The sequence below is a fragment of the Morone saxatilis genome, unplaced genomic scaffold, assembly GCF_004916995.1.
Source record: "Morone saxatilis isolate NCDOM2014 unplaced genomic scaffold, NCSU_SB_2.0 Contig24, whole genome shotgun sequence".
NCBI classification, from domain to species: domain Eukaryota; kingdom Metazoa; phylum Chordata; class Actinopteri; family Moronidae; genus Morone; species Morone saxatilis.
Window position 1 is genome coordinate 11,985,174 of NW_023339807.1, and position 24,548 is coordinate 12,009,721.

The window sequence follows — 24,548 nt, forward strand, 5'->3', positions numbered from 1 at the left end:
TAGCCTAGCTTAGCATAAAGACTAAAAGAAGCTAAAAACACAGCTAGTATGGCATAAAAGCACCTCAAATCTTCACTCATTACCTCGTTTATATAAAATACTTAGCAATACAAGCAACCTCATGGTGACAACAAGGCTCCAAGAAGTCATTGCACTCGGCCAAGAAACAGTCAGATCATAACCCTCCCAACACCTGAAATTGTCCTTTTTACACTTAACTTTTACTTAACTTTCAACAAACAAAACACGTGTTTGGCATGGGGTACCAAACCTGGCAACCTCACTGTGATGACACACCCTCACTGCACCCAGCTTTTTGTAGGCTAACTGTTTCCTCTTGCCTCCAGTATTTAGGCTAATCTCAGCCAACCACATCCTGACTCCAGCTTCGAATGTAACACACAGACATGAAATTGATATTGATCTTATCGTCTAACCCTTTTGAAGGACAGCAAATAAACACATTTCCCAAAATGTTGAATTATACCTTTAACACAATACTCGCAGGTCATATGTTCATTGAAAAAGTTCTTTGTTGCAGTATTCATTCCTTCAAGTGGCAAGAGAGTTCTTACTAGTGTCAAAGTACAAAGAAAGAAAGAAATAGGAGACAAAATCCACAGGCTTTTTTTGTATAAAAGCTAGTCTTGAGATTGACATGTTTTGTGTCCTATGGCAGACACATACGTCCTTGTTAGGGATGGATTATATGGATTTCTTTCAGCCAATAACCAATAATGCTTCTCATGGCCAGCAGCAATAAGATAACCGATTTTGTGTTTTAAAAAGAAGTTAATATCCTATGCACACCTGCAGGTAAGAAAGTCTAAGATGTAGTGAGCTAAGATGGATGATTTAATAACTGACACTGTGAAAAACATCCATATGTTTTGCTTTCTAGTCTAGTGCAGCAGTTTGACACCATGAGTGCGAAAACAGCTGCTGTGCTTGTTGAGTCAATGAAAGCAATATCAGCGATCATTAATTATTGGTAAGTTTGAAACCTACTGTACACACAACTGGTCAGGCCAAAGATACCCACTCAAATTGATTAACTCAGACTGCTAAAGCCTCATATTAGCTCCAGATTAACTAATGCATGTTTGTACAGAACAGGGACTGAGGATCTTACTTCTTACAGTATTAGTAGGACGAGACCATGTCATGACCAGCAGGGACAGGAGCAATGATTACACTGAAGCAATAACTCTCTCAACGTGTATTTGACATGACATGTGAGTGTTGTGACTTGAAAAATACCCAATTTATCCTTAAAGCAACAACACCTGCAACAGGCAGGATGTAGTAAGAGAGGAGATACATAATATACACAATATCAACATGTGGAAAAAAGTCATGCAAGAAGGAAGAAAAGGCACGCCTGAAAAAGATTCTGACATATGGAAGAAGACGAAGTAGAGAGAAGAAAGTAAGAGACAGTAAAGAGGGGAGGGGGACATGTTTCCGGCTCTACTTGGCAGTCTTGGAGGGCTGGATAACATCTTTAATATTTGATAACAAGGTTCTCCTGGTATTGCAAACACTTCTACCAATAAGAGGCAGAGAGAAATATGGCAATGTACACCAGACACACATGACATCTTCAATCGAGACATCTCAAGGTGATCTTACACCCTTAGATTTCCACCCCAAAATCCAAAGTCCAAATCCCAATTTCACCACTGTGAGAAAGCAATGTGTGTGTAATGCTTGTCACCCCCTAATATTGATATAAAGGGCAACCTGATCGAGGAATATTTCTTGAAATTTGTATTTATAACAAAATAAACAGCAAAATAGACATGTTGAGAGAAAGACACAAAGTCCTGCATGAATGATAAAATCTTACTCAAGCTTTAAGTAATCAGGAAAATAATTTTTCAAATCACCAGACAAGCAACAAATAAGATTGGGGTGATTTTGTTTTTCAGCTTATTAATTCTCTTAGTTTTGGTGATTATGAGAGAACTGCTTTGATTGTTTTTAATTACATTCCACAATGACATTTTCAGGACATAAACAGCGACTGTGTGTGCTGTAAACAAGGTATTTCATTGCACCCTAAATGGCAAAATGAGCCACCTTGAAAGGAATCTCGCATCTGTACCTGTGTAGTGCAAAAGGCTACACTGACATTTTGTATCCTCCTGCTGTAGACGAGGAACTGGGAGCTCTAATATGACCTGAAATCTAATAAGGCGGAAAACCTGCATATTTGAAATACCGTCTCCAAAATAAAGTGTATTCTCCTGGGATTTATTTTACTCAGAGACAACGATAAGACGTGCCTATTCTCCACCAATGCTTCAAAAGAGTGCTTTGCTAGTTTAATGACAACCTTTCTGCCTATCACTTAAAATCCAATGTGATTGTATTAGACTTGCTATGGAGCTAATATAACCAAAACCCTAGTATATAAAGGCACACAAGCTGCAGCTAACATGCTTTAAAGCTAAAAGTCTCATGTGAATTTTAAAGGGAACTGTGTTAACGCAAACCGGGGTATAACAGACTCTAATTGCTCTCCTTTTTTGTGTTTATATATATATATATATATATGTGTGTGTGTTTATATGTATATTGCACTGTTGCTGGTTAACAACAGAGCACAGCTAGAATTAATATGCTATTAAAGAGAACATTTAGCCTTCCACCTCCCCATTTACCATTTCCTGTTCTGCCCGTGTTACAAAGAGCAGTGACGTGTTGACCCTGTGTCATTCCACACTGATGAGGTTTTTGACTGCTGGGGGATTAGCAGTGTAAGCTGTGGTATATGTGACTTTAAGGGGGCTGTTTGTTTTGCTCTCTTTGCCATGACAAGCTGCACAAGCTCAGCTGAGTTAAAGTAAAATGTGAACTGCGAGAGGAAGCAAAAAGGAATAGCATCGCTTTAATTCTTTACATGCTAAAATTAGACACATTTTCCCTAATGATGCCAATATCTGGTGACCAAATTTAATCCAATAAATTTGAACACTGTGTTTTCCCCAGCATGAGATAAAAGCTAGGCCATTAGCAGTTTAAGCTGTTCTAATAAAAGGCTGTACTGTCAATACTAATTTCAGTGTTATGCCCTTCTCCTTCTCCTATACTGTTTGTCCTGTCGTCAGAGTCATCTACTCCTCCTCATAAGCCCATTATAAACCTCTTTCTCCTGACGGGAGCCGCTCATTGGAAGCCACAGCACAATTCTGACTCACCTATGAGCCATCACTGTTTACTGGGATATTCACAGGGCTGTGAGACAAGAAAGTACACAGCTCCACTAGGGAAGAGGAAAGGAAGAATGAGGAGAGCAGAACTGCTAAGCACACAGGGAAAAGCAGTACTTGACAGAGAAAAAGAAGGCAGGATAAAACATGTTATTATTGTATTCATGACTTATCTGTCCTGATGTGGTGATAGAGCAGAATAGTGGTTAGAGAGTCTGTTTTATAACAGAAAGATCACAGCTCAGCTCTCATTACATCCATCAGCAGTGAAGCGCTGCTTAGCAAGACACTCAACCACTTCCAGCTCGCTCATTGTTAAACATTCAGCATAAGAGCAACAGCTATTTAATACATTTAATAAGGGTATTGTAAAAGTAATGATTCACACTGAAAATTCCATGAATTATTTGTCTTAAAACTGAGCTGATGAACTGTTTCACTGGCAGGAGTCCTTGCTAGCCTTTTTCTGAGGGGCAGAAGAGTACCTTTTCATCTTAAAATAATATTTCTCTCTATTGAGAACAAAACTTGTAACACTTTGTATTTGTCCTTGTGCATGGACTACAGCCACGAAACGTTCTCTAAGATATTTGCGTGTAAGTATTCTGTATGTCTGTGTGTTGCTATTAAGCACACAGTTTACCTTATTTTCATATAATGTGATGTTGGTAAAACAGTGTCACCCAACACCTTTCCCCCTGTTTGTACAAAGGACTATTATTTACATAGTGAAGGTCAGATCTTGCACGGCCGAACAGAATTTAATTAAGTTGGGGGGATTGACAGTTCTTGATAAAATGCACACTACTCAAATTAATTGCTTTTTGACAGCTCCGCAGAGTTTGCAGAAAAAATAAATTGGATTAATAAATGGATATCCCTCATGCTCACCTGACTGTGCCATCTACAGGCCACAGCACATCAGGCACCCACAGTAGATGCCAGTCCGTGTCTGTCTCCTGTAAGTAGGCAATGACATGCCATGCAAATTGTTGGAATCGGCTGAATACACAGTACACAGGCCTCAGTGGGTGGAATCTCTACTAGGCATGCCCATATGAGACCTAGTTGGGCCCTTGAGCACTAACATTAGCCACATTCACAAGGGAATCACTGCTAATTAAATTGCAAATGCAAGTAATTAACACCAGATTCACCTTGAGGCTAAAATGAGTGGTAATCACCAAAACCTGTGTAACATTTTTCAGCTGAAGAAGATGTTGGTCAATGGGTCCGCAGATCTTCATCATGACAATAAAACCTCTCTTGACTGTAAGACTGCTGTTAGAGGAGCATCTGGTTTCATTAACACATCATGAAATCAAAGTCAAAACACTACAAGACTGATGCAAGATAAGAAGATATCATCACTTTGACAAACTTTGTACCTGGTATTCATTAGGCCAGAAGGTGCTGACAGCCAGCTCAACCTGGTGCCACTGCTTGGCATGAGACCCCGACGTGTTCCACACTGGACTGCCGAGCGGACCGCCATTGACTCGGACATACGCCCGCAGGGCCCCTGGACTGTGGCCATCACGGCTGTACAGGAAGTAGCTGAACTGGACGCAGTGCGTGTCATTTTCACTCAGTGTCTGCAGCAGCAGCTGAGCACGATGACCCACAGCATGCTGTGAAGAGTTCACCAGCATATAGGATCCTGGAAGTAACAGAAGAAATACATCAGATATTTATAGTATTCTAACTTTATGGGTCACCACAACAGTTTATCCCTTCAGCCGTCCGGTTACGTTTTCATACAATGTTCTGCTTCAGAGAACAATTCATGTTATGAATGCCAAATATTAAAATTTTAAAAGTCAGGATGATTGGTTTTGAAGCCAATCTATTCCATCCTGTTCCATGTATGAAATCAGCTATTTTATTCCCAACAAAACATTGTTATCTTTAGTTTATTTTAAATCAATGTGTTCCCTCTACCCTAGCTGTCATATATGGTCAGAGATGCATCTCCAAGTTGTGGCAGTGAAGCATGCATTTTAAAAAGTTAACAAGCACCTAAAATGCCTGCGGTGTTGAATCATTTTAAATAATTGGAAATTGAAAACAGCCAGACACTGTCTGCAATGTTTGTCTTTCCAGAGGCAGTTATAACATGTAACCTTTTGGTTAGTGTTCTTTTATTCATTTACTTTATGTAAATAAAGATATTTATGGTATTTTACAATTTGTTTACAGTGATATTTCTAACAGAGATGTAATGTACTACAAGTGTGCACTGTGTAATCTGTATCAAGATTTACATATTGGAAACAGACACTATCAGAAGATACTATAAATTGATTGATATGAATAGAGATATCCCAAAATCTCTCCTCAAGTTAAACGTACTAATGTACTATGAGATAAAATGAACTATGATCAATGCTGTGAAAAAAGTACATAATGTAAAAATATGCACCTACAATTTTGTCACATTTTGAGCAGCCAGAATGACTAGAAATCTGAAAAAGAGTACAGATTACTTAAATCAGTTTTTATACAACTGTGAATATGTCTAGCACAGTATCAGCTGGTACTTGATTTATAGATAACTGGTGGAGGTTTGTATATGAGCCACTGAGAGATTTGTGTTAAGTAGACTCATATGAATCAAGGCAAACATCACAAAGGAACAAATCCGCTTTTAACTACTTTCCGCAAGAAGAGAAATGAAAGTATTCTCCTGCTATTGGTATGTGTGTAGGCGGTTGATAACAGGAAAAGAAAGGTGCCCTGTTGCATAAAAAGACGCAATCGGTGCTGGCTAAGGCTCTACTTCTTGTGAATACTGGAGAGAGTTACAGAGAACAAGTAAAAGATGGAAGAAAAAGCCGACAGACTGAGAGAGAGAAAGAACCAATGGCAGTTTTCCCTCTGCAAGGTGACGCCGAGGTAGGAAACTAGATTCACAAAACCCCCTAAAGCCTCCTTTAATCAGGATAACATAACCCCATTGCCCTTTGCCTAGCATCTGTCCTGCCTTGAGTCTGTGCCCGCTAACGTGATTAGCACAACAATGTTGGGAGACCTTCCTGTGTACTCACATAATCAAGCCTGTTGTCTTTGTACTCCAAGGTCTTTCTGTTCTCAGTCAGAAATGAGCCCGAGAGACCAGACAGTCACAGCCTTGGCGCCAGGTGTCCTGAAGACAGTTATTCTCCACTCAGATGTAATAGCATGTGAATGCTGAATTGCCAGACAGAGAGAGAATTCTTTACATCCTACACAGACTGTAACTCTAAATGGGGAAGCATCCCTGACAAAAGAACACACTACACTCCTTAATGTTTTCACGCCTTCCAAACAACTCACTATTCAAACAAAAGTGCTATGAGTTATAGGTACAGAACTCTTCTTCAGGCTTGTCTTTCTCTCCATCGTGCAAAACAAGACACCTGACGGAGTCATCTCTTTCTTCACCGGCACTACCAAGATACTGAGAAAACACTAATTAGCTCTTTAAGTGCAAATAAGGCAAAACGGCTAAATTCGCAGGCGAATGTTTTACATAATGAGATTGAGATTCACAACCCTTAACCCCGAGCTATAAAGAAAGTTAAACTGTGGACCACATAGAAGTAAGGACGGTCATTATCTGGAGGCTAGAGTGCGGCCTTTACTACAAAGTCCCATTGCCCTGCAGCCCACTGTCAACAGCGCCTTATTTGTGTCTCGTCCTGGGCTGGGGATCTCGGCACTCTCATTTCGCTTTGCTTAATTAGATCTTTCAGAATCCGTCTCCTCTCCAGCACCCTCCAGGCCCACAGGGGACTCATAAAATAATAGCAAAGGGCTGAAGTGCTGCAGCTGTACTGTCCTCACTGCTGGTTATATCCTGTGTGCCCCTCGTTTTATATATAGACATTATTAACACCTTTCTGTTGATTTTGCAAGTAACTATAATGTCACATGGGGACACATGAGCCAGTTGTTCTGCTGCCCTCTGACCCCTTTTGAGTTTCAAATCGAAGATAGGTGAAGTCATATATTTAATAAGGTACCGCATGTGAGTGCATATGATGTATGAAAATGAAAATGTCCATGAATTAAACATTGTGACAAATTAAATTAAGGTCTTTGACACATTCTGTCAAATAATCCTGATATATGGTGAGATAATCAATGGCAGCCCATTCAATATGGACATTATGCATAACTTTAGTTGATGTAATTTGGCAGAGTCTTGCCTCTGGAGGCAACAACATGGTTCTTAAGAAAATGTTTGTATCTGAGGGGTGAAAGGGGTAATAAATACACAATAAACAAATAAAAAAATAATAGGAAGACACTTAGAATTCATCAAATGTATTCCCAGAGTCCAAGGTTACATCTTCATATTGTTTATTTTATCTGACCAACAGCCCAAAACCCACAGATTTTCAATGATGATGATAAAAAACTTTAAATCTTCAAATTTGAGAGACTAGAAACAACACGTCTTGCTTTTGATTAAATAAATGACAATGATCAAAATTGTTGGCTGTTACTTTTCAACACAGGAAGTGTATTTCAGTGGTGGAATAGTAAATATTAACCTTAAAGCAAGTCCTTTTACCTTTACCTTGAGATGGGGACACTCTGAATAACACATTCAGAAGAAGCTGGGGAGGTGAAGAACATGTTACCTTTCACCAAGCCCTTATCAGCAAGTAAAGGAGGTCAGAGTGACTAACGCTACCTTGCCCACACAATGTAATGACAACGTTCTGCCACTCCAAATCCTTGGATTTATCTGAAAATTATCCCCCTTAAACGGGAGGTTGTCAGCCTTTATCATCATCAACTTCATGATTGTACACTTGGACTGTAACCTTCAGTTTGTCATTAGCACTTAAGCCTTCATAAGTTTGTCTGTAGGAGAGTTCTGGCAGTCTCTTTGTTCTTCTACCTGAAGTAATTTAAGCTGTCGGTTCGTGGAACTTGAAGTCGGCATAATGCTAAATCACCCTTTTATAAAGTTCACTGGGAAACTGTCAATGGACACTCTACTGTATAACTCCAATGACCTTTTGATGCATTTACATGATGGTCCTATGCAGATTGATGCAACTACGGTAACTATTGTGGCTACAGTGCTGAATATTCCCATTTCCCATATCAGTTTTGATATTAAGCTGCTTGCATTACATGATGATAAAGTGCTATTACAAAAATATGGATTAATGGTTAGGTTTTGTACAATTATTCAAATTTAACACAACTGTGTATTTGCTTTCTTTTAAATCTTAACCACATAAAGTTTTTTACAAGTGTAAAATAAAGGATGCTTTGCTGTTACTTAGGGCCATAGACATTTAACTAAACTAAAATTCTATTTTCATAATATTACCTTGCTTCCAAGACATATTTAGACAGCATTTTGTTTTATATACCTGCTAACCTTGTTCTTCCGTGAAACGTGGTACCATAATATTTGCCATGGCATAAAGGCACTGTTTTTAAATTTAAGTTAGTGTTCAATTTTAATTCTGCTTGATTTAATCTCCCCCTTTGATGTGGGTGACCACTGTCTTTTAGTTGCCAGTCAGGGCTAACTTATAAACTGGGCTTGCTACTATGCTAGCAGTAGCTTTTCAGTTGTTCTTTGAGACCTGTGGTGTCCCCCCAGGCTCATTATTAGGGCTGCTGTTAGTTTTGTGTTTATACACTGTCATGGGACACATACAGAATTTCTGAGACTAGTCTTTTTAACCACAACTTGGCTATTTATCAACCAATACCAAATAATCTTCAGCTGAGGACCCAAACCTAAATTAAATAGCTTTTAACGCTGACTGATTTACATAATTTAAGTACACTTTCATGTCCTCTTCATTGGGAAACAGTAAAACATATTTAAGCTTCAGCCAAAAGTAAATTGCCCACCTCTATATCAAAGTGTGGAGAAGAAAACATTACCTCGTTCTTGCCAAAGTTTGACTGACAACCTTTAACACTCTACATGGTCAGGCAGGAGTAGAGCGTTAAAGGAGTAGAGAGGTACATTATATACATGACATCCCACAAAACTGGCCTTTTAGATCAGGGCCTCTCAGATTATAAACTCTGCACATGAGCATCTCAGGCTATAACAAAACAGTGTCAGTTTTTAAATCACCTCCTCTCCTGGTTTTTTTCAGGTCACGTCTTACATTTTTAAAGCTTTTTTCTGTTTAATTATCTTCCTTTGTTGTCTTATAACATTGTTTTACTCTGCTTACTCTTCTGTTTTTCATGCAAATAACTTTTCATGTTTACATTTTTCAAGGTAAATGCTTGAAAATAAATGAAAACTAATCAGATCAAACTGTAGTGTTTAACGCTACCATGCATGCCCCCCACACACACACCTTTCATGAATTATACGCCAAAGCACTGTGAAATCTGATAAAAGTTCCATCCATCCACTGATGCCCCTCCCAAGGGCAAAAGAACATCCATAACAAGATTAGGACTGATCCAGCACATCATAATTCATACGGAGCACTGCTGGACTACAACCTGGTCACGGGCTGTAGGTGACACTATCTGTGGCAAGCCACAACAGACGAAGAAGGGAAAGGAGGACGATAAACAGAAGCTGACGTTTGGGTTGTGCAGTGTTGATACATAAGGTAAGGTCATAAACAGGGAAAAAACAAACAAGCAAAGAGCAAATAAGACAGAGTTGTTGACATGGGAGATGGTAAATATATAAAGGGGAACAACGTGCAAGCAGAAGGTTAAAGCATAATTATGTTCCTCCTGTGTCAAATGTACTGAGTCTTCCTCTGAATGACTCATTCAGCAAAACTCTGTTCCTCTGACATCCAAGGCCAGAGTCCAACTAATCTCAAATACACAAGAAACTTGAGGGACTAGAGGTCTGAATATAATGGGATCAATGGCTGTGTTAGGGTTTAAGAAGCGTCCTTAATGCTACTTGCTATATCACTGCTGTTAGTCTAAACCCCAGCCAGCTCTCAGCACATCAGCTTCAATGCTCGTCTTTTCACCAGGTGCCTCCTTTCGGCCCTGTACTCTGTTCTGGGAAGGTCATGTGGGATTTCAGACTCAATCTCCTAGGCTCCAATGTCCACCAACTGTCTGTTTATTTGCTGCTGTCCGCAATAACCTTCAGCACAAATAAATAGGTAAATAAATAAAGTGCTAAGCTGGGGAAAGAGTGGAGCTCTGGACATTGGCCTGTAGGGCACATTAGAGTTGTAATTTCTCTGATGACAATAAAGGCATTCTATTCTATTCTATTCTATTCTATTCTATGTTTGTCTCATTCTGAGAAAACCTGCTTATAAATCTAAAATTGCCTCATCATGTAGTGAAACTGTTTACAGAGCAATAACAGCTTTCAGTAGAAAACACTGCAATCATACACATAAATGCTTTGCGGCTAACACCAGAAGTTAATGTGTTTATTTCCCATTATTGTACAAAGTAAATGACAAAGTAATTTTTTGATTCTGGTGTTTTTTTTTCCCTCTCGTCTGACCTTTTGATAATTTGAGGGAAGCTCGGAGATATGTAAAAAACATAGATGGAAGCTTTGATAAAAGGAAACCTGTTGAGAGAATGAACAAGTTCCCTTCCTAATGGAAGATCTCATACAGGGACAGGCCAATAATAAGACATCACACAGACTTAATCGACTTATCACAATGACAAGCAATGACAGGGCTCCTACCAGGAGACTGAGGCTGACCTTACACTCAAAAAGAATACAACAGTTTCCTCTAGACATACAGCAGCGATTTTGCCAATTTTCCCCTTTAACTACTCATGTCAGCACCACTGTTCATATGTTGGAGATATGAAAAACCATCTTCAATTTCAATATTCATATTAATTTTCTTCTTTTACATTGTTAACCACTGCGGTGCCAAAGTGCCTAAATCTAATTTATAATTTCCTCAGTTGTTTTAAAAGTAATTCTTACTCTTGCATTTTAACTTTTTTATTGTGCTGGCACCTTTATAGCTACTGTACTGCAAATACAGTTTACAATGATAACAGTGGCAGAGTTACCATTTAAAATGCTTAATTTATGAAACAATGGGACATTTATTTTACACGGAAGTACCTGCAGACAAAAGCAGCTTCACATTTCTAGACAGTGAATGTCAATTTTGCCAGCAGACATGACAACTGTCACTAGCTTGTTGATGTTAGCTCCATGAGACCATTTGGCTGATATAATTATATATATATATATATTTTTATGTTTTAATTACCTTGCCTTCAAGACATATTTAGACAACATTTTGTTTCAATAACCCTGTATTAATCTAATATTTACTCTATATTGTAAAGGCATAAAGGTTGTTTTTTTTATCAGAAAATGATGCCATCCAATTGGTTTTCTATGTCTGTAAAAATGTCATAGCACCTAAACTGTGCTCCTACCAGGAGGCTGAGGCTGACCTTACACTCAAAAAGAAAAGCCGCCCAACAGTTTCCTCTAGACATACAGCAGTGATTTTGCCAATTTTCACCTTTAACTACTACAAAGCTTAAAAAGACACCCCCTACAAACTCTGTAAGCTATGATTGGAAAATCATTAGGCTTTTTGGGGGAGGGGTTTAGCTAAGGGTTAATTCTATGATGTTACAAAAGAAGCAAAAGTTCACTGAATTCAAACTTTGGATGTTGCAACCATATATATATATATCAAATGTAAATGATATTTTAAAATTTTTAGACTTAAAATTTGACATTTCCTGTTACAGATCACATGTCAGCTCACGCACAGACCATAATGTTAGACAAGTAAAAGCATCACTGTCGGCTGCATATAGGAGCCTTCTCCATTGCAGCCGGATCAATAGAGCAGCTAACCAACTTTGCATCAGGGCATGATGGACTGACAGGTTTTCCATTCCCAAGGCTGACACACCACCTAATGTTTGAAACTTAATCTCATTTTCACCCCCCACTCATTCTATCATTCAGAGCTCCACCTCTGTCATACTCATTTTCAGCAATTCATATCATGTTTCATTATCACCCCCGTCATCCATCAAGCAGCTTCTCTCTCTCTCCCACCATTTTTAAATATTCAAAGCAGTGTACAGTAGGAATTGACATTTTATGTTCTTTGAAACTATCCGCCTCTCCGGCTGTGGTATTTCTCATTGACCAAAGATCAATTTTAAATGACATCTCCTCTGTCATTTATTTCTAAATGTTAATAATGGAACAGTATTCACTTCATCAACTCATCCTTTGCACCATCTATTCTATGTGGACTTTAAAGCATTTTGAATCATCTGTACCCACGTCTTCATTTTTTGACTTCCAAAGGCCTAATTTAAAATGCAAAAACAGACCAAAAGGTGACAGAAGGGAAAGTATTGAATTAGGTTGTAAGGCGCCACGGGGCACTCTTAACCTTTTATCCAGTGCTTTTCCTTTGTCTACACTCCTAACAACTCATCCTCAATTTCTGCTCTTAACTTTATCTTATCCTCTCATTCTAAGCAGGAGCTGTGACAGGTTTCTCTGCAGGTCTTTATCGCCTCAAGTAGAGGGCCAGTAGACCATTACCCACGCCTCTGGGGACCGCCTGGTGCACACGGGGTAGAAATGGAGAGTGAGAGAGTAGGGGGGCCAGCTGAGGACTGATGTTCGAGCAGAAAATAAATGAAATACAAGTGGTGCTATTGTCGAAGCAGCCTGTGCCTTCCAGCATTTGAGAAAGATAAGGCCACGTCAGCAAGTGTTGTCTTCTTTCCAAGGAGAGAGGGGGAGAGGGGAAAGGTGCTTTTTCTCAACAGTCTGCTCACACTGACCTTTTGAATTGTCCTCCAGGCAGTTCAGGATCAACTGCCAGATTTGCCCAGGAGAGCGGTGGACGTGTGGACACATGAGAAAAGATACGAAGGAAGGAAGACGTACACTTTTTGCATGCCTCAGTCTGCTTGTCTTAATGCATTAAAACTCTCTAGTGTCTAAAGTTCTCGCTGGTCATTCAGTGCTTCAACTGAGGAAGAAGAAACAACGAGTGTACACAGAGGTGTAAATGATAGTTGTCAATAACCATCTAATACAACTTCTGTAATACGCGCACATTATTTTGGGGTGTGTCTAAAATAACTCTCTTCACTCATTCACCACACCCTGTATAAAGTAAGAGACACTCTGTAGCTTCTTCTGAGTAGTAAATTAAGATTCTAGACTTTTGAAAAACTGAATTTCACAACTAGTGTGCATTCTTTCTACATTATTGTATTGCCGGAGCATGAAGTATTTCTGATATTTTAAGACCAAAAGTGTGTAATTTTGACTTCCTAACTCCTAAGTGGAAACTTCCAAACAGCACTTGACGGCAACAGACGTTCACAAATACCGCAGCAACTGAGTTCACTGATTACCTCCTCCTCAATGCTTGTAAGTGTGCTAATCAGTCAAAATCACCCACTGTAGCACTGCAGGGTGCATGGTTGCCCATCCGTGCTGCAGACTAAACCAGATGCAAGTCCTAATAAGAACAAAGCATTTTGGAAATTATAGTAATTATAATAATAACTACTAATTTCTAAGTCCAAGCCAAATCAATCAGACAGAGGTGGTATTTCCTGCAGTCCAGAAAACAAAAAGAAAATCCTTCACATACTAATCCAGGTCTTGACTATATAACTACAATTAATAACTCATTAAAAGAGATTAGTTCAGCTTTAACTGCCAGAAATGCAAATGAACAGAATAATTGAAAATGTGTCTTTTAATGCATTCTGGACTGTTAAAATTCAGAAGTTCCCTTCAAAACTGAGCACTTAGACACTCAGCTGTAACCTGTCTGTTTGGTCCAAGATGTGGTTCAGTGATGGGGCAGGTGCTGCAGCGACAATGGGCCATATACACTTTAGACTGTGTAATGCAAAAGCTCCTACCTAGATTTCTATCTCTTTGCTGGGTTTACAGGAGCTTGCTACCCGCAGTGTCCACTTACACGCAGCAGCCTTTTGTTGCCTTTTGTTGCACAGTGTGTTCTAAGACAGTGTGTGCACACATGACAACAAGGATAAGATCACCCCTGGGGCACTAAAGGATGGTCAGGGATGTAATCAACCATGTGGTCAGGCTATAACTTCTATCGCAGACACACAAACTAGACAACCACAAGGTACTGATTAATTTTATCTCTATTTGGTCTGTAAAAAAAAAAAGTTGTTCACCAATGAGCCATGCATCACTATTAGCAGGCTGGTCAGAGTGCAAAACCACACTGCTGTTCTGCAGAATGAACATGTCATAGGGCCTTCCAGGCCAGCAAGAAGCTGCATTTAGCTGGATTAGACTGGCTTCAAAAATTAACTGCATGATAATCAAATGGGAAGTGTTACTAATTGAGATATGGACTTTGAGGATAGCATTCTGATGTTCATGTATATTGCTCCGGCGGTGTTTTGCAGGACAGCAAATACTTTTGCATCTGTGCTATGTTTCTATAAGGGATGTATCGAGGTTCACATTTGGGGATGCAGCTGATAGACAGCTGTGATATGCCAGACTGGGTTGTTGCAGCCTAGAAAAGCTGAGAAAATACACAGTTTGAACTTGTGGAGAAAGAGGCTGGGACCTTGTTGTTGTCCTGCTCAGCTGTGGCTCCAGGGTGTTGCAGAAATCCATAAACCTTGCCCTTTAGCACTCAGCAGCACTTTATCAGCCAGTCATCACCCTCCCAGAACACATCACACAGCCCTGAAAGACAGGCTTTCTCCCTATAGCACAATTAGCCAAGAGCTTCCATAACAGCAAATACAATATTGATAAGTGCTGCGCTTCACTATGGGTTCATAGGTCTTTTTATATCACCATCCATATATCACCATGATCAATAGATTGTATTCTCTACATTAGGTTGGTGAAATATTATACTGTATGTATCAGTAAGGCTATTCAGACATAAAAGACACTGATTTACTGATACTTAGACTTTTTAAGCCCAAAATTGTATCCATGTGCAGTTTGCTCTTAATGAGTTCTGTAACTACTTGATTTGCATAAAAATCTAATTTTCTTAAAGGCTATCTGCCTTCACAGATTCACAGAATTAAACTTGTAAAGTCTTTACCTCATCTCTACTCATCTCTCTCTGGACACAAATTCATGTTAAAAAAAGGCTATGAATGCTGAAATGTTTGTGGAGACATTCGCAAATTAATATTTACGTGATATCTAATTACATGCATATTATATCCAGCACACGTTCAAATGTAACTCAGTTGCAACTTTCCAACATTACAGCACCAGACAATACACATATGGCTCTCCATCGCTGTCCTACATTTAACGCCTACAGGGCATTCACACATTCCTCTGTAAAGCCTGCCCATTTATTTCACTGCAGTATCCAGGCCTTGAGGGCTTCATTCCTGTTAGCTGTTCCCTTGAGCAACAGTGCCATGGACAGAGAAGAGGAAACACATTGTCCTCCATCATGACAGTGCAACTGTATGCAAAATATGCAATATGAGTATAGGTTTAACAGTACGTGTACAGATCAATCTGACCTTCTCTGCTGGGACATTATCTTGGCCTTTGCCTTGACCTACTCTTTGTCCTGCCTCTCAACACCCCAGGAGAAAGAAGATAAAATAGAATGAATTAATGGGGCTCCATTAATTCATTTTCTGTGTGCCGCTTTTAACTGAAAAGCTAAATTTAACATTGCTGCAACAGAAAGACAACCTGTTCAAAGCGATTTCCCATCTTTTTCTGATATAGTCTGGGGTAATTTGTAGCCCCTGGGGTATTAAAAATGATTAAATAGGCAGAGAAAATGAATGAGTGAATAAATAAATAAATAAATAAATAAATGAATGAATGAATATTACATTTTTCCAGGATGACACTGCTAATCATTCCAGCTAATGAGACTGAGATAGAAGTTTTTCACAGAGGCAGAGCAGCTTTGTGTCTATGACATTCAGAGAAGGAGAAGACAATCCAGTGACTAGTTTTCTGATTAGATTTTCATTAGCTCCTTGTTATCAATGACTGATCCCATTAACATGTCAGCATGGCAACATACCCCTGTGGTAAACTGAGAGGCTTCCAGGGATGGAGGGCACAGCCACATAATGACGCACACCATGTTTTGGTCATCTGTCTTGACACGAAGCTAATGAGCTAGTCATGAGAGGAAATGAATGGCAGTTGGCAAATGTTGACATGCTTGAAAGTCCAAAGCACTTCCTGAGAATTATTTATTCAAAAAGAAAACACAATTGTCACACTACATGTACTTGAAAGATATGTGTAGTTTCTAAAGCTCCACTCAAAGTCAACATTGTAGTGATTTAATTGTATGGCTCTAGGCACACTGTATCCCAGGATATTAGAGTCAACTGTGATAAATCAGCATAATAAGCCATTCAAGCAAAACAACCCTATATACAATCTGCTCATTTTCTCTCTACACAAACATGCAAACACACAGTACGCTCACACACATATACACCTAATCTTGAAATTTGTGTCACAGCGGTGTCAACAAATGCAGCTTAAATGGCCTTCAGCATGCTTTTTAGTAATTACTCAGCTTGTTTAAAAGAGCCTTCACCAGTGCCATCAGCAAAGTTGTCCACCCACACTATCCCTCCCAAAACACTTAAGTCCCAATAAACTCTGCCAGCTTCCTCCCTGGTGGATGTAAACACAGTTACAGCTTTTTTTCCAGCATTGACAAAGCATCTTTCTGCCTCTGCAGATTTGTATTATAGACGCACACTGCCACGTCCGCAAACGTTGTGTAGCATTTATTTAGCTGTACTCACCGAATGAGCAGTGTGAACAATACAATAGCATTGCCATGTGGTGGCATGGTGCTGTATAGAGGTAGAGATTGTGTCCACTGCGTCACAGGAGGACTTTAGAGGCTGATGGATGGACAGGTGCCAAGCTCAGCCCAAGACGAGGCCACAGTCTAGTGCCAGATAGATAAATCTGAGGCCGACAGTGATAGGCCGCAGAGTCATCATAATGACAGGCAGGCTGGAGCCAAAGGCAGGAGGGTGCAGTTCCGCCCATCCCAGAGGTGTAATGTGCTTGTGATTAACTGTCAATCCCCCCCTGTTTGGTGGGCAGACGTTCTATCTCAGTAAGAACCACTCATCAATGTGACAGCTACTGTAGCCCTGACCTTGGCCTCTACCAAGAGTGCTGCGTTTTCTTAGGAATTCCCAAAGATGTATACAGTTGTGAAAAAAAAAATGTGGTTCTTTGTTTTTAATCTAAGACACATATGCCTGCATTGCAAGCAGTGTGATAGAAGTGAAAGTAAGGTAGCAGTCAGGTGCAGCAGGACCCTGGAGGAGGTAAGACTGTGCTCCATACAGCCTTTATTTATTGAAGACATTTTGACATGTCACAGTAGGAAAAGTGTGTGTGAATAATAAAACGAATGAGGAATTACAATTAGTTGCTGCGGTCCTGGGACCAGTTTCACAAAGACTGACACGGCTTAGATCTGAAATAGACTTCTGATAGGGAGACATTAATCTGTTGCACAAAACTGTCTTGCTCTTAACCATCTTAAGTAGGAATATTTTGCTATGAATTCTGGATAAATTAAACATCAAACCTCTTAGTTTATCTCCCTCCACATTTTACTGGAACAAGGGTAAAAAAAAACAAACAAAAAAAACATCCAGCAGCACAAAATCTTAAATGTTGTTTGATCATTTTGAATGTTATTAGACACCTGTGCTTTTCTTACTGAACTCAAAATGTCTGCAGTATTAAAAAGGTCTACAGCTGGAGGTTTCTTTCTCAAGCATCAATCAGATACAATCCCTCCAATCAACATGACACCTAGCTGCTTTTAGCTGACATCTCTTTCCAAAAACAATCTCAAAGGTTACTCTTGATGATCCACAGACCTCATCATCAACCATTTTCGTTAGAAAAAGTTTCTCCTAAAAGTAGTCCCTATAAACATTCGAATGTTAAACTTTTTTTTCAGTCTATTTTTCATTGCAGTGAACTCCACAATCAGAATTCTATTCAACTGTAATATAGGAGAAGGCAATTACAGTACAAAAACACATCTTGCCAGAGTCCAAAGCTGTAACTGATTTTTTTCACTGGAGGCCATGATAATGAATTAGCAACTGTAAGATTAGTTATGGTTGCACTCAAGAACACATATCGTTCTTTATTTTAAAATAGATTTTAAAAATTGTGATCCGGCTGATAATACCCATTTTCACAAAATATACACTGACATCTCTTTCTTGCCTGCTGAAATGTCTTTTGTTGTGGGATATAACGGTGATAGAAAATGAAAACGCACAGGTTTGAACTCTTACTGTGAAACGACAGCATTAACCAGTGAAGTCACAGAGCTGCCAGTTAACAGCAGCCATTGATAGCCAGCTGGAATATTTGTCCCTGCATATGCAGATAGTGAGGAATTCAATTCTCGAGATATTTTATGCAAATGAATGAATGCAGCAAAGTGCCATAAGCACTGCTCAGTGACTGTGGTTGTCACTTGATGAGAAATGCCTGTTGTTTGAAAACAAACACCTGCTGTGTGTCTCGATGGTTCTGCAGCAACATAGCAAATACTATGGAAACTGTAACAACTAATTACACCACCATGTTTAAGACAATAGATTCTACATTTGCTCCTATATCACATATCACTATCCTCCACTGCTGAAAAATCTCATCTGTATACAACAGAAAAGCAGAGCCAGTCGAGACACTTTTTTCTAACATGAAAGTGGTTTCTCCCTCCCAAAGCTTGGCATAAAGTGTGCTTTCCTTCTTCTGTTTTTCTTTAACGTCCCATCGATTACTACCTCTGCTGGCTAAGAGCAGAGTGGATTTTTTATTTTTTTATTTTTTCTGGCCCTCTTTGTGGTGCCTGTCTGTGGTGTGACATCCTCGTCCTGACAACGAGACTGTGAGAGAGGAAGAAAAAACATTCAGAAAAACCCCCAGAAAAAGACAGAAATGCAGTAAGGCAGCAAAGCAGCACAGTCAAGTACTCACTGAGCCTTTGTTTTCAACACACTGCCTTAGGTACGCAACTATGCACACTAAATACAACGAAGAGCGATTAAAACAGACACAAGGAAAACAAATTTGAGCTCGATAGTCCTCGTTACTCTCTCGCTTTCTCCTCCCTTCACTGTTTGTAATCTGTTGCCCTCTTGCTTTCCTTCCTTCCTTTTTTTTCATATTCCTCTCCCAAGATTAAATTCTGTTTTCCAGTTGTATTCTCCATTTCTTTCTCTTGTATCTATGTACCTTGAGGGAATTAATTAAAGCTGGTCACAGATGATAGGCTAGGCAGGGTCCAGTATTGGGATGTCTGCCCTCCAGTGCAGCACTAGCCTCTCGGACTGGGAGACGGAACAAAGAGTTATTTACTTGCATTTTGATGATACAGTGTGTCCTTATAAATGGTCTGTAGAGGAATAAGAACTTCTCAGTACAAGTATATTACATTCCCTCTTCCTCTTAGTATTCTGTGGATTTGTTTCCTGTTGTAAGGCAAGCCATGTGGGAATTTCCTGCACGCCAACTTCGCAAAGTGATAAATTTACAGAATGTCGGTATAGCCATCTCCAGCATTTCTGGAAAAACACTGTTTTCACAAAGCTAACTTTAGAATAATCAATAAATCACAGCACACAAAACCTTTTTTTTTTTTTTTAAAACTCTCCTAGTTTTTAAATCTCTACGGACAACTCAGTCTCTAGCTCTCGTTGTCTGCCAGGGCTTTATCTCTTGCTTAAAAAGGATCAGAAACTGTCAACTGCCAAACTCTGAAGAGCAGCAGCATGGCCATTAGGCAACTGTGGAGACCGCTGTGCTCGCTTTTAGTGAGTTTGCAAGAGAGCAGCTCTGAAAAGCCCTGCCAAGACCCAGCCTAAGGGAGCTCCTGCGAGCTCAGGGCCCTATTTCTGCCTCTACATCCAGGCTGCGCTCATCAGCCAGTCTGTCTGCAATCAACAATAGAGCCAGATGGACAGAGACCGAAGGATCCACCGGCTGACTCTACAGTGTATGCAGCCAAGATAGTGCTTAGAAATAACTTTGTTATGCCATGAATACCTTAGTTTCACAGGTTTGAACCGGTGTACAGGCTGAGATATACCTGGTGCTCAAAGAGTTTGTTTTTAACCCCTATTTATCCAGAGGAGGTTTGCTGAGCATGCATGTGCTATTTTAAGTACATGCTCACACATGTATGCTTATTTACTGCCCCTTATGCACACCTGCACACTACAACCACAGTCCACTGTGGACTTTCCTCACCACAAGGACATTTCTGGGACTTCTCCAAGACATTGATCAACCTATCTACTACTACAGTATTTCAAGCAGTGCATTCATTCCGAGTGAATGAGAGAAACGTTATAATATTCTCAAGATGCAGTATTTCACCGTCGCATCACCTGGACATATCTGTATGATTTTGTAAATGTCATAGAGACATTTATTGTTTTAACATATTTTCATGAATATAAATCTAATCTTTAGACGTTCTACTTGCAAGACGAAGACAAAATTAAAATTAAAATGTCATGTGAGAGCAGCGGAGTCGAACTGTTTATTCAAAATGTATAATTAATTCACTCAAGTCTCTCAGTGAGTGAGAGTCTAACACTAACCAAAGGCTTATTTATATTTAGAGAGATGGTGGAGGGAGAATGATTCTGTGTGGTCCAATCTGGTGCAACACAGGCCTATTTTGCAATTAATGTACCTGACAGAGACAGACCTGGGGATGTGCCCACTTATGTCATGTAGACATAAGTTTTCTAAAAGCTTTATGTGCCTATTTTCAGTGAGTGGGGGGAGGCAGATATTTGGCACACATGCCTGTGATTTGCCCATCAACCTTTGTGGGTCACAATGACAGACAGCAGAATCATATTTCCTCAAGGGTTTTGCACCATATGTTCAGGTATCACTTTACTTCCACTCAGTGCATAATAAGCTATGACTATACAATAACACAGCCTTGACAAATATCCCTCAGTTAAATTGCTCTCAGTCGTGATCCTACCACAGATTCTGTGCAATTTTCTGCCCAGTCTTTCAGTGATCCTTCAGCTTAATTCTGTCACAGCTTTTGCTTGACTTTTTAATATATATAATAAAAAAATAGCACCAGTCCCAAAGTAGATGGCTTACTAATGACCAAAACAAAGCTTCTGAACCATCTGCTTGCTGGTGTGTGTAAGAGCCGGAGGTCTTACGAGACCAAATGCCAAGTGTGCCCAGAACAAAGAGAGCAGACTGTACATTCCTGTGTGGCACTGCGACCTGCCAAGCCTCCCAGGGCATGAGGTCTCCATGAGATGAAGACGAGCAGAGCCGTAGGGGGAAGAAGAAAAAAAAAAGAAAGAAAAAGGGGCGAGCCCAAAAGCCAGCCGCATTAGAGACGAGCCTTTGAACTGGGGAGTGGGCTAAACCTCCACGCTTAAGACGTCAGAGGGGGGATTTACAGCTGCACCCTGCCACTGTAAACAACCAGGCATGTGTCCATCAATACACACAAATATACATTAATAATATCTCCTGCAGGGTATTATTCTAACACCCACTGTATATACACACACATGCACTCGCAAACACAGGCACCAGATACAGTAATTATACTGTACCAACACACACACTTATATGTGGGAGCTGATTTAAGCCTTTCCTCATTCGCCTTTGAAGTGTTGCTCTGCTCCTCTTGGTAGCGTAAGAAGGTTCGACCCGCTAAAGCCCGTGGAAACAGGATTAGTCTAGCCCCGCTTCCTAATTAATTGTCGGGATGTTTGGCTAATAAATCTTGGTTATCTGGTCCTCTAATCGTAGCAGGAAATAGCACAACACTGACCCAGCCGCTGGAATTTTGAACAGTCTGTGCTTTCTGTAATCAAGCTCCGAGAAATGTGGAGGGAATATCTGCTTTATTTTGCTCCTCTCCTAATTCAATTAAAAAAGACGGGCCAGTGCATTGCAGAAATTGTTGTGCATCGTTAGATTACTCTCTAATTGGCTGTTTTCTGTAGCAAGTTTGGCTTTGTGTGTGTTTTTAAAAAAAAAAATTTTGACACAGGCTAAGAGAGGACAGGATTATGAGGAGACAGTAACTAGAGTAAAGTGAGGGATCGTCTGACTGCAGAGCACCAGAAGTTCAACTGAGTAGGTACACATTGCAGTGTACTGTAGTCAGGAATGACGTACTAGCAGACATTTAAGTAAATAAAAAATGACACCCTCCCACCCAGAGGCATGCATGCCTACAGCATTGATGAGCATTAGGTTGGAATAACAGTAGCTGGTGTTCGGCTACTCCTGCCCTGCCACACACAGCTTACTTCTCTGGAGAATTGCAGCCGAGATCTTAGTCTAGCACTCGCAGGTCTGTGCGAGTAGGCATTTATAATGCACCAACCAGAGCTCAAGAACAGACCTGCTATGTCATCTCCTTCTAAATATCATGCTACAGCTGGGTGTGAAATAAAACTCAAAGAGTTTGGGGATGGAATATTAAAAAAAAGAAAAAAAGGAGCAGAGAGTGAGAGATAAGCTGTGGAAGAGCAGAGATACAGGTGCAAATGTGCAGTTTGAGGACAGCCTGAGACTTGATGTAATGAAAAATGTGTGTGAATATGTGTATGTGTGTTGTGTGTGTGTGTGTGTACGTGTGTGTAAAAATAGGTGCATGTGACCCTGGGCTGGGACGACTCCTCTGCTCCCAAAGAGGCCTCAAATAAATTAGGTTAAGCGATGTGCAAATCCCGCAGCTGTTTGTGAGAGCTTTGCAGCCATGTAAAGGACATCCAGCTGAGTACCACAGACTGTCCCTGCCACCTCAAAGAGAACACATCAGAAGATGAGAAGAGCGGCTTTGCCTCCCTGCAGGAGTCATGAGAAAGACTTTGAAACGTTATGTTTCCCACAAGTTGGATTCTGAAATTCCCTGTTTTCTCTGCAATGAAAAACATTACAAGCAAAGCGTATAAAAGAATATGAGTTTCCACTGAAGTTATGATTATGGCTTTTTCTATTGCTCCCTTTAGAGATCGAGGCCCTTAGCAAGGTGACAAGGAAGCAGCCCACATAGCAGTGGGAGCTGGAACTTCATAATTGTACTGTCACAATAAAACTGATGCAGAGCTTTCAGATTTCACTTTATGACATTGCCGCAAAACTCACATAAACTGACATGGGGGCAAAACAGCTGACTCTCCGAGAATGTTTCCCTACATAAATCAATTACTGTATATGCAAAACATAAGTCATCATACTCTATGATGGTGTGCATCCCAGTGCCCGTGCCAAGTTTATTCATGCATGTGTTGCGTTTGTGTGGCACCAATTTACAACACGTGCCATTGTCCTCGTTCCCGTTGTCTGATATTAATATCTGAGCAAATGCTGTCAGACAGCTCCTAGTGGAGAACCCCCAGCAGTCATTAGCTGTAACAACCTGGGAGTGTTCCTTAGAGGGACAGGCTCTTCACTGCGATTACAAACAACACAGAGAAAGCGGGCAGACCAGGATGCCACGATCGAGTTACCTCGCCTGCGTCTCTGATGTTTTTTGTTATGCTACAAATATTCTCACTATTTTTTTTTCCAGAGCAATTGTGAAGCTTCAAGCTGTGGCTATCCACATTTTGAACATGATCGCAAAAGACAGTCGCTGTTTTACACCATTCACACTTTGTAATTGCAGTCAATATTACTGAAGGTAGGAGGTACTGAAAAGATTTGATGGAGGCAGTAAAACTTTAATGACTGGGACTGTGAAAGAGGAATCGAATGTAGAAATCCTACAGATGCAAAAACAGCACACAAGGTACTCCTCAAAACGAACTTATCTCATTTCAGAAGCTGCTGAATCAAACCTTGGAATACTTATGATTTAAGAACGATGATGTTTTGAGCAAAAAGATTTATCCAAATATTAAAAAGCTGCAGCTAATTTATCTTTGTTTTAGTCTTCTGTGGTGTCCCTTCTTCATCCAAGCCCTTCATAAAGTAATAACTCATTTGAATGGCAATACGCCTTTCATATGTGTTAATGGAGAATAATAAAGTTTGGTGAAGCTTGAGAAGCTAATTGGCTGCACTCTGGTAAAAAGCAGAGAGATGGACAGAATACTAAACAGATTGGCACATAGACCTAACAGACACTTATTCACTTAACAGATACCGCTGTTATAATAATGCCGAAAATATCCCCCTCCTAACACATCCCAGAGTATGTTTTATTCAGTCTCACTTCTACCATCTATTTCCACATATTTCTAGCACTCTCTCCATCACATATTAAGAACAGTAAGGAGAATGAGGATGGTAGGAAGATAAAGAAGGAGATGCCAGATGTG

At 40.0% G+C, this 24,548-nt stretch overlaps 1 protein-coding gene across 2 annotated transcripts in view; it reads right to left on the reverse strand.

Moving 5' to 3' along the window:
• The window catches only part of ptprub (protein tyrosine phosphatase receptor type Ub), a 144,755-nt gene that overhangs the window by 64,709 nt on the left and 55,498 nt on the right, over positions 1–24,548 (reverse strand). For both annotated transcript variants that reach the window (XM_035672501.1, XM_035672500.1), the window contains exon 3: positions 4,604–4,875. In XM_035672501.1, the coding sequence (XP_035528394.1) occupies positions 4,604–4,875 (272 nt within the window). The remainder of the gene's footprint in view (positions 1–4,603; positions 4,876–24,548) is intronic.